This window comes from Zingiber officinale, chromosome 5B, assembly GCF_018446385.1.
Source record: "Zingiber officinale cultivar Zhangliang chromosome 5B, Zo_v1.1, whole genome shotgun sequence".
NCBI lineage: Eukaryota > Viridiplantae > Streptophyta > Magnoliopsida > Zingiberales > Zingiberaceae > Zingiber > Zingiber officinale.
The window spans coordinates 70491964-70503568 of NC_055995.1; the positions used below are offsets into that span (position 1 = coordinate 70491964).

General features: G+C 37.4%; 1 protein-coding gene and 1 pseudogene across 1 annotated transcript; one reads left to right on the plus strand and one right to left on the minus strand.

Annotated features, from left to right (window-relative positions):
* Positions 1-1321: 1321 nt before the first annotated feature.
* LOC121984507 lies at positions 1322-5605 on the plus strand (annotated as a pseudogene).
* Positions 5606-5646: 41 nt separating this feature from the next.
* On the minus strand, positions 5647-10337 carry LOC121984508 (spermidine synthase 1-like). Its single transcript, XM_042537460.1, has 9 exons — positions 10153-10337; positions 8329-8405; positions 8105-8227; positions 7692-7796; positions 6817-6889; positions 6521-6592; positions 6253-6448; positions 6049-6178; positions 5647-5974 (listed from the first exon to the last, which is right to left on the minus strand). Exons 1-9 carry the CDS (start codon positions 10292-10294, stop codon positions 5909-5911), a joined length of 984 nt encoding a protein of 327 aa, XP_042393394.1. The 5' UTR covers positions 10295-10337; the 3' UTR covers positions 5647-5908.
* Positions 10338-11605: the final 1268 nt, after the last annotated feature.

The window sequence follows — 11605 nt, forward strand, 5'->3', positions numbered from 1 at the left end:
GGGATCAAACTGTTCACATCCAATTTGATGTTATGTAACCTCAATTATTATTATTATTATTATTATTTTACACATATACTTAATTACCTAGTAAAAAAAGATGATTTTTTCGTCAATCTATTTCTAGATCAATATAGAAGAAATAAATCATAAATATCTACCAATTATTTGTTGGAAATGTGAATGGAATAAAGAGGTGGAGACGAAAAGACTCTATTGTACATGAGTTTAGTCCCACATTAGAAGTCTCTTGGCTTTATTGTTGGTTTAAATTATGACACATGCATTATAAACATATGCATGGGGAGAGACTCTCTCACGCATGAGTGCGCAGGGATGGGTGCAAATCTAGAGCCCGGATTGTACTGAACCAAGGTTGACTCGTGCGCGAGCACGACTTGCGCATGTCGAATGTCGGACCAGTTGAGGTAAAATTTACCCAAAAGAATGAACCAACATATTGCTACTTAATCTTGCTCAAGGGTGTAATGGAAGCAATGCTTGACATTAAACTCATTAATAGTGATTTGTCTCAATATTAATGACGACATTAATCTCATTAATAATGATTCTGTAACGTCTCGACATAAAACAAGAGAATTCCTCCACCTTCGTTCCCCGATTCTTTTCTCTCAGTCGTGCATCCGCTCGGCTAAACTACTTGTGATAGCACTCAGGTGCATTTTCAGTTCGCTACGAACAACCAGTGCTTAGTTGCGTTCATGGTTTTACCGTTGTATCCTGGGAAACAGACGATCCGAGAAAACCTCGAAGCACAGCCGGAGGTGGGACGAACCTGTTTCAAGGAAACTGCGTCGATCGCAGGTCTCGGTCCGCTGCTCTGTTTGTCCGCTCGGTTGGACTCTTCATCTGCTGGGTCGGCCACTCGCCCTTCTGATCTATCCGACCGATCTCCCGCTCTGTCTGTCTATCCTTCAGTCTGCTCGGACGCTTTGATTGCTCAGACTCTGAGGTCAAAAAATCAGCTCCTGTTAGAAGGCTGAGATTATCTGTTTAGATCATCTTAACTGTGAGTTGAATTTAATTCAAATATTTAGATTCATTTAATTTCCTATAAATTTCCGACTACATATTATTTTATTTGTAACATTATTAATACATATAACTAAGACATGAAAAAAAAACATACTCCAAAGTGTCGAATTTCAACCTTAAGACGTGCTATAGCACCTCATACATCATAACCATCCTATCACGCCGACAGGACAGATGCGTACTTAATTAGCCCCTGGAGCAGTTGGTTTCCAAAGGCAGATTTGCTTCCTTAGATATGGATTCGAATCGTGAGGTAGACAGCCGTGTAATCCCAGCGAAATTACTTCCTGCATCACCAGCAAACGTTTTGATTGCTGACCACACTGTAAATGTAAAGTAAAGTTGCCATTTACAGGAAGTGTATATATTGCGAAGAAACTGGCGGAGGTTCCACGGCTGCTTTCCTGCTCAGCTCTCGTCATTTCTTCTGCTTTATTTTATATAAATATATATTTATATTTGGTGTGGTTGTTTATTTGCAATGGTTGGGTGCGTGTGCGCGCATGAAGGCCTATTTTTTTGAACGCAAGTCTCCTTTTGGAGGTTGTTTTTTTGGAAGGTTTTGAAGGTTTCAGGTTGTAGGAATATACGTGAAAAAGGATGACAGGAGGAGGCAGCAGCGACGACGGTGGCGGAGGAGCCCAGCGGGCGGCGGTGCCGGCAAAGTCGGAGGAGGCGGCACAGCCGCACCAAGTGAAGGACCAGTTGCCTGACGTTTCTTATTGCATAACTAGTCCTCCTCCGTGGCGTGAGAACATATATACTTCTTATTTTATTTTTCATTGCAATTTTTGGTGCATTTAATTGAATATCCAAAAGTTCATCAAACTTTATAGTTTAATAAAAGGCAACTTATTTACTAAAGCATCTCTCTATCTTTCATCGGCTTCGTTACTGCAAATCTAACGATCTATTTGGTGTGGTTCCAATATTTTTTATGAGTAAAAATGTTTAATAACTCAGAAATAAAATAAATTCGAACAAACTCAAGGACTGCTAGGAGTATATATATATATATATGAACAATTTTTATCCAAAGTAATTGATGGCTAATAGTTGATTGGATGGTATTTAGTTATTTATTAATTAGAAAATAAATTTATATTTGATTGTTAATTATTTTGAATAATTATATTTGATCCCGTATGAGATTAAGGGATGGTACGAATACTTCAATTAGATTGCCTTCCTTCAAGACAGGCTTCAATTAGGTCGATCTCTTTCAGGTAAGACTTCAATTAGATTAGCTTCCTTCAGGCTAGATTTTAGTTGGATCGGCTTCTCCGTAAGTCAACCTTCTAAATGTCAAGTGTTATAAGGATCTTCTGTTGTTTAGAAAAATTCAATGAAGATGTAATTAAGATGTTAGAACTTTAACAAAGCTCTTTTGTCACTCAAATCCAACTTGAGAGAAAAAGATGGAGAAAAGGAAAGGCGAAAACTACTGATAAGGAAAGTAGAATACTATAACGGATTAATTTTAAATAGAAAGTGAAAGGATGATTCTAATTCTCGAAGACACATCTCGTCCTTTTCTTCTAAGAGACATACTTCTTGATTATAGATGCTTCAATAATCACCGTGTTAAATTAGAGTTGTAAATTGGGGTGGATCAAATTTGGATGTGACCTAACTTGAGGTCTTCTAGCAGGGTCAACTTAACTCGAGCTCGATTTGGCCTGACTTAAACTTGGCTTGTCTTAACTCAAGTTTGATTTGACTTAACTTCAAGTTCGGCTTAATTTTGATCTAATTAAATTTATTTTTAGTCTAAATAATTATTAAATGTGCATCTCATTTTCTTGGTAATCTTCTAAGTCTTTTGGTGTTTATTTTTTTTTTTTTTTTTTTAAGCCCTATAAGATTATTAAATGCTTTTATATCTAATAATAATTTGAAAAGTAATTTACAGCTGAGGCCTTCCTCTTAGGATTCCAGCACTACCTTGTAATGCTAGGAACTTCAGTCATCATTCCTACAGCTCTTGTTCCTCAAATGGGAGGAGGAAATGTGAGGCTCATCAATTTCGACCAATTCTGCAATTTAATTCAGGGTTTATATTTTAAATATTTGCAATTGATCATGCCTTGTTAAATAAAATTCTTAGGATGAAATAGCAAGAGTGATCCAAACCCTACTGTTTGTGGCTGGCATAAACATACAGACAACGTTCAGATTGCCTGCGTTGGTGGCTGCACACTTACCACTCTCCCCACAATCTCAATCATTTTGGCTTCTCGCTACAGTCACATTATGGACCCTCATCAGGTGTCTTGGATCTAATTGATCATGTTCATAATATATATAGTTCTTGAAACACAAGACTTGTCGTAGCTGTTGTTCTTTAAGTTGGAAATTTTGTGTGTTTTTCAGCGATTTTTACGCGTCATGAGGGGGACACAGGGGGCTCTCATTGCTGCCTCAGCTGTGCAGATCATACTAGGCTTTAGTGGCCTATGGCGCCTTGTAGTAAGGTTCAGTATCAACTACAATTTTCTCCTTTCTTTTTTAACTTTAATGATCATATCGATGTAAATTTGATGTAGATTACTGAGTCCTCTTTCGGCTGCACCACTGGTTGCTCTGGTTGGCTTTGGCCTCTACCAACATGGATTTCCTGCGGTAAGATTTCCTCTGTTGAGAGTTCACAAACAATTGTATTTCTGTTTTTTTTTTGTTGTTGTTGTAAAATTCTTAAAGATACATGTTACATGGTCACAGGTTGCAAAATGTATAGAAATTGGACTTCCGCAGCTAATACTGCTCATAATACTTTCACAGGTAGTAGAAAACAAGGAAAAACAAATTTAGATCTTTGCTAACTAATGAATGATTCATTGTTCTTCAATAATTTTTCAGTATATTCCACATGCAATGCAATCAAGGAAGCATGTTGTCGAACTGTTTGCACTCGTAATCTCGGTTGGAATTGTATGGCTTTTTGCCTTGATCCTCACTGTGGGAGGTGCATATAGACATGCACCTAGAAGAACTCAACTTCACTGTCGTACCGACCGGTCTGGGCTCATCGGAGCATATCCATGGTAATGTACAATATATGCATATTTAACGTCTATAGTTTCATGTAATCCACTGGATTGTTAATGATGCCGGCAGGATAAGAATCCCCTACCCTTTTCAATGGGGGACTCCAACTTTTGATGCTGGTGAATCTTTTGCGATGATGGTTGCTTCATTTGTTGCTCTTGTAGAGGTACCTCGTCTCCATCTTCTCCTCCCTTTGTTAGATCATGATTTTACCTAAGCTTATGAAACATTGCAGTCGACTGGAGGTTTTATAGCTGTTTCAAGGCTTGCAAGTGCCACACAAATGCCACCATCAGTTCTAAGTCGAGGTGTTGGATGGCAGGTGTTAAATCTTTCTCTAATCATTTTTCTGAAAACTTTCTTTTATCTGCATCACTTGTATCTTTTGTTTACTACTAGGGAATGGGAGTTTTGCTGGATGGGATATTTGGAACAGTGAACGGATCCACTGTGTCTGTGTAAGTTCATAGATTGATTTACAGGATGAGTGTATTTTGATGACTGAAAAATTCAAAGAAAACGATTGAAATTAATGCAGTGAAAATGCCGGTCTGCTGGCTTTGACTCGTGTTGGTAGCAGAAGAGTAGTTCAAATATCTGCAGTGTTCATGATCTTCTTCTCTGTATTTGGTGAGTAGCTCAAACATAATTGTAGCTTCTTTGGCTTATATTTGAACTTAAACTCATGTTATTGCAGGAAAATTTGGAGCTGTTTTTGCCTCTATTCCAGGGCCAATTCTTGCAGCTGTGTATTGTCTTCTCTTTGCATATGTTGGTAGGCTTCTTGTGAACATATACAATTAATCTTGCAGCTCAAACATGAACTTTTGCTCCATGAACAGGTGCTGCAGGTCTCAGTTTCCTTCAGTTCTGTAACTTAAACAGCTTCAGGACAAAGTTCATTTTAGGGTTCTCTGTGTTCATGGGTTTATCAGTTCCTCAATACTTCAATGAATATACTTCTGTTGCTGGCCATGGTCCAGTGCATACTGGTGCTAGATGGGTACGTCACTGATTGAACCATACACAATTCCATTTGGTCTAATTTCTTTCTCTAGATTTAAAAACTGTGATAATCTCGTTCTCCAGTTCAATGATAGCATCAGCATCTTGTTCTCCTCGCAAGTGCTAGTCGCCGGCTCTGTAGCATATTTCTTGGACAACACTCTGAAACGAAATGATGGCACGACGAGGAAAGATAGAGGATATCACTTTTGGGATAGGTTTCGATCGTTTAGATCGGATCCGAGGAGCGAAGAATTCTACTCATTGCCATTTAATCTCAACAAGTATTTTCCATCAGTCTGAGTTTGAGCAAGAAGGCAAGGTTCTCTCTGCAATTCTTCAACCCTTTTCTCCTAGAAATCATATGGCAATGTACAATCTTTTTGCCCACTGCATTTCTTCTCAGGTGTCGACTAGTTTTCATGTCGTAATGTCATGACTAGATAGAGGTTCTTCATAACATGACAGATCTGTAATGCAGCAGTTTGCAACTTCTTAAAGAAGTCGAAATATGAAACTTGTGCCTCTTGTGTAGCATTAAAGAAACTAGAGCAATTTTCTAGTGGAAAGATAGTTTAGGGACAGTTTTCTTAGGCAGAAATAATACAAAACTGGAGCTATCCAAAATAAGTTTTAAAGGGAAATGGGGTAACAATTGTCTTTGATACTGAAGATTCCTCTCTTCAGATCATTATGAAATACCAGATGGCAACCGTAATCGACCTTAGTAATCCCTTATCGTTTCAGGGATCATGAACTGCTGAGTTTTCTTCGCATTCATCGGGTGGTGCTGTGCATCTCAGCGAGCTTTGGAACCAATGACTCTCTTTGCAAAAGAAGGCAAACAGAATGCAGCAGAATGGATCTGGGAAAAAAGAAGAGCTAAGTAACTGAAAGGAATGTGTGTTCGCTGAACAACGCTTCCGGTGGATTAATTACCTCAGAATTATAAAACTTCAAGGGTCCCATAGATTTGATAGAAATCTCATCCTGATCAATGTGGTATACAGGATGCTGGAAATCAACTGCTGGTCCTTCGGTTGAACAAAGCATGAACCCGATAACTCCACTGCATTGATGAATCATCAATAGCCACATGTATCCATTCAGTAAGAGTGAACTACATGAGGTTAACAGCCATACCTTGGGTATGTTGGAACAGTCGTCCAAGCATAACTCACAGAGCCTCGGAAGACCTGGCGACAAGCAGAAACAATGTCTTCGATCAGTTGCATATGAAGCCATATGCTCTCCGCTTGGGTGCATACAACTCCACCTGGACGAAGGGCTTTAGCAATAGACTCAAAGAAAGGCTTCTCAAAAAGTTCTTGAGCTGGACCTGATTAAGCCAAGAAACAAAATTAGGATGCTCCAAGGAAACAAAAACAGATAATAGAGAGTTGATATGTACCTATTGGATCAGATGAATCCACAATGATTGCATCATAGGTACCTTTGGGAACAGCTTTCAGAAATGCAACTCCTGCATTTTTTTATACTATATAAACCAAGTTGCAAAAATCACAAAGAAATATCCCAATTATTCCTATTAGCCAAACTAGCTTGCAGTATAGGCAAGGTTGCCAACTAGCTTAGTTAGTAAGAGTTGGCAAGGACCTTAACCCTAGCCCTCCCCCCTAGTAAACCCTAAACCATATTTAGAGCAACCAATTCTTTTGAGACTTATCACCCAGAAATAATTCTTACCATCACCAATATGCAGAGTGACACGAGGATCCTTATAACCAACAGCGAGATGTGGAAAGAATTGCTTTGAAACCTAGAACAAGAAATCAACTTCTCAGATCACAGTTTGAACATTAAAGCACGTGAAAGTGTAACTCTTGATTGATTGGCGAAAAGCATTTTGCATATGTAAAGATCCCATTGAGCCTCTACTGATCAGATAATTGTGTCAATTGTAGATTGAATTCCAGAAATGCAAATTAGAAAAGTTATTTAGTAATTAATTATCAATATAAGACAATACATTTTAAAGTAGTATTATAGAGCCTGCTCTACTATTATTAACTAAGTATTACAAATGTATTACCATTTGCTTGTTCTGAGTCCTAGCTAGGTAGGGTGTTTGCATGCAACATTTTTGTTTTTCCTTTTTTTGGATAAAAAGAAAGACAAGATGCATAGAGTTGTCAATTTTGACATACTTGGAGTTTATATAGACAATTGGATGAACTCACTATGTTTGAGAATGAAACTACAAAAGCAAGGTTTTAAATGTTGTGCTATTTTGGTTGGCTCAGCTGAAACACCATATTCTGCTGCCATAAATCATATAGTTACTGCCAAAGGAGCTATCCTTCTTGGTCAGTTCATATTTTAATATCCATTTTCATAATTTCCTCTTGTTTTCGTGTTTCAGTTTCATGTCCTAAATAATTACATAAGGTCCAAGATAACTACCAACGACATGCCTGATTTTAATGTAGTCAAGTTAAAGCATTCAAATTTTTTGAACCAAGTATAACACCCTACACAATTAGGGATACCAGGAAGAAAAACCATGACAGAATGAAGATGAATAATCGATTGTAAAGCACAAAATTTATTATTTTACTCACATCTATAACCATCTTATCAATCTCGCATATATCTATTTGCTCCACAGAAGAATAACGTGAAACTTCTCGCAGTACACCTCCATCACCACCACCAATAACCAGTACCTGAAATATATCAGTCAATCAATCCTACAATATTGGCATAAATTTAAATAATATAGACAAGAAGTCCACATATCTACTACTGCAGGCTTTTAAGGAGGACCTGGATACAGTTTAGTGCAGACCATGCAGCAGCACAACAAGTATTTGAGTTGCACATAAATAGGGGAAAAATTAAAAGGTTATAGTAGAACCCTTCAAGCTGGATAAAGATAGCTTGGAGTGCACAATTCAATAGCATAATAGACCATCTGTTCCATTTTTTACTTTGAGGAGGTAAGTAGGTAATAAAATTTAATTTGTATATGCACCTTTCTAGGATTTGGTATTGAGCACAATGGAAGATGAGTAATCATTTCTTGGTAAGCACATTCATCTCGGTCTGTTACTTGAATCACTCCATCTAAGACAAGAACCTTACCGTAGGTTGATGACTGGAAAAAAAAAAAATCAGCCTGTCTGGAAAATTCTGCTTGACAAATGTCACAAACAATGGAAGATAAAAATCATATGCCGCTCAATCAGTCATAATTACCTGGAATACCAGTACATTTTGGTAATCTGATTTTGCCTGAAACAAAACCTTTTCAACCTTCAAAGAGTGAGCCTCTCCTACATAAGTTACCAGAAACATATGATTATCAATTTCAGTAAAAATCAAAGAAAAGCATGATAAGAAAAATTCTCTGCATAGAAACACATATGATTACATAACTGAAAACAATAATGCTAAAAATTTGCATGTTCTGCATGATTTTTTTATTATAATTTTTTTGCAGGGAAATCTACAATAATTTTATGAGAAAATTGGCAGTAGAGAGTTAAGGCTCTGTTTGCCCTGTTGACCCAAGAGGAAAAGAAGCTGGAGAGAAGGGGAAAATGTGAAGGAGAGGAGGTGCAAAAAGAAGGGGAAACAAGCTATTTAGCTGGGTAAGTGGACAAGGGTGAAAGAAATAGAGCGATAAGAATCAAATGATGAGATACCCTCTCAACTCTCATCTTCCTCTCTTGCACCTGCCACTGACACACCCTCTCCCCATTCACACTCATCACCCACCCGCACGCAGCCACTGCTGCCCAGAGCGCCTTCCCAGACACTTGCTCATTCACTCACACCACCTCCCTTACCCCACTACAAGCACCACCCTTCCCTACCCTTGCACATTGCAAGCAGATGCTGTCCTCCCATGCTTCATGCCAGACACCGGATGCAGGATGCAGGATGCAAGATACTAGAACTCATCCTCTTTAGACATTGGACATTGGACATTGGATCGCTATCCCAACTCTCTTTTCCAACCAGATCTAGGACAACATACAACTTGTAAAGTGAGGTAATTGGAGGAATGGGTAACAACATCTTTTTGCAACTATTTCTATGGAAATCCCCCACTTTCACCCAAAAATTGGGCAGAAGCATATGTGATCAAAAGGCTTCCACATAAGGGGTGCCCAAAGGCCCTTCTATGGTGTCTTTTGAATCAACGGAGGGGAAGGAACCAAGCAGCCTCAGGTAATGTGCCTTTCCGCATGTAAACAGACACCAATAGTCACATACAGTTCATCTTATCCAAAATAATTCTTAACAAGGTTCAATTCAATTATAGCACTCACCAGATATCTTCTTGCAATACATTATTAACTCAGAAGTGGAACTTGATGAATGGTGCAAAATTTTCAGAGTCCTTTCATTTTCCAAAATTTCCCAACTACTTTTCTTTAATTCCCTTGATAATATACCGACCTCACCACAAGGCCACTTACCAAAAGAAGGAAAAAACAATAAATGGCTCCATTAAAGAAAATAAGAGATCATGTGCAGTCTTGGTGAGATGAACAAAAAAAAATAGTAGAAAACAGGAAAGTAGCATTTTTCTACCATCATAAAAAAGCATAATCATAGGTTTATCAAGCATCAAAATGATATACACAAATTTATTTTCAGTTGATTAAGCGATATCCGAGAAATCAACATACACAGTGGTAATATAAACATTAGGGTTTGGCTCCTTTAGCATCTTCCATTTCATCCGCAAACGCGAATGCTTAGAAAAAATCATTGATATGTCCAAAAAAATCGATTATTTTGGAAATTATATCAAGGAAAAACTTATTTGACCTCAAAAACCCCCCAAAACAGGAGAGTAAACTGAGGCAAACTCTATGAATAAGTATAAAAAAAAACAACTTTTCACTACTCCAGAGATATCAGGAGCACCATAGCCAAACCCTAGAACAGCAAACCTAATCTGAACTCTGAGGAGAAGAGAATACTCCGAGAACCAGGCGGCACAAACCCAGACCAGTTCCAGAGGAAGGAGGGTCACCGATAGGAAGAGTCGAGAAACGGATCACGGACCTGGCCACATGGGGCTGATCTCGGAGAACCACCCAGGGATGACGGCGGAGATTCCATCGGACGCCGGTTCTTCCTCGCTCGGCGTTGCTCTCTTCGCCACCTCCCCCACCTCTCTATCCGCCGCCACTTCCTCGCGCTCCATCTCCGCTTCTCCACTTCTTCATCCCCTCACTCTCTATTTATCGGCGCGTGTATCGATGACTAAGCTACGAAAAGAAGATGCAGGTTTTTTTTCAAAAATAAGAAAATAATAATAATTAAATATTGAAATAACTTTAAGTATACTTTAATACTTTTTAAATTACCTTTTTGGGTGTGATTTTTTTTTTTTTTTGTACAAATGATGTAATTGTATAATAACAATCTGATTATTTACCTCATTTAACTTTTCATAAGATTTAAGTAATTTATCACATATATTACTTTTTAAACAATATAATAAAATTTATATTATTTAATATAACTTATTTTATATGATATAACGGTAAAATATTTAAGAAAAAAAACATCAATTAAATTTTATTAGAGTTGAATATTTTAAAAATTATAAAAAAAAACGTCTAATTTAGACTAGTTAAGAATGAATTTTTTTAAATAGGTATTATTAATGTTTTTTTATTTATTCTAATATTTAACGAAATTTTTTTATAGAATTAAATTAATTATCTTAAAATTAATCAATATAAATTAGATATACGATATTAATTAAAAATAATAATAATCATAGTCATAATCATAATGTAAGAATTATCGAGAATTAAAGGGATTCCAAATATAACGAAAATAAGAAGAAAGAAAGATTGTATACGGTTCCTTTATTCTCTCCATTAGATTACATAAGTGTGTGTTGTTGTTAGAGACTTAAAGCTCTGAAACACGACACACTTTATGCGGCGCAATCTACGCGTTCAATTGGTTTATATCAAGATAAATCGTACTAAAAATTTGAAAGCAAGTTAATCAATTAATTATTGGGCATGATTGGAAAAAAAAATCCATGGTAAAAATAAACTCCGTTGAATTATTGGCCATACCCATCTACCACAAGAAAAATTAATAATACTGACAGAATTACTGACGAAAAAAAATTCCGTTGATAATTATCGAAGGAAACTAAATTTCGTCGATACAATTATAGTTTACCGACGGAATTTAGTTTCCATTGGTGTCGGCAAATCCGGTTTTTAGGGCACCCGACCCCTTTCCCTTTCACGCGCGCGCTGCTCTTCTCCCCTCCGATCCCAATCTCGGGGCGTCTCTTCCGATCCAGATCTCCGATGATTCGATACGTCTCCTCTTTCTCCCTCTCTCTTTCCTGAGGATGCTCCTCCCGACGCCAGTAGTAATTGACGGTTGGCACCGCACTCCAGTTCTTACCATATTAACGGAAAGTTTATGTTTTAATATTGTGTAAGAGATTTGGTCACATCTACATCATGTAAATATTCTATCT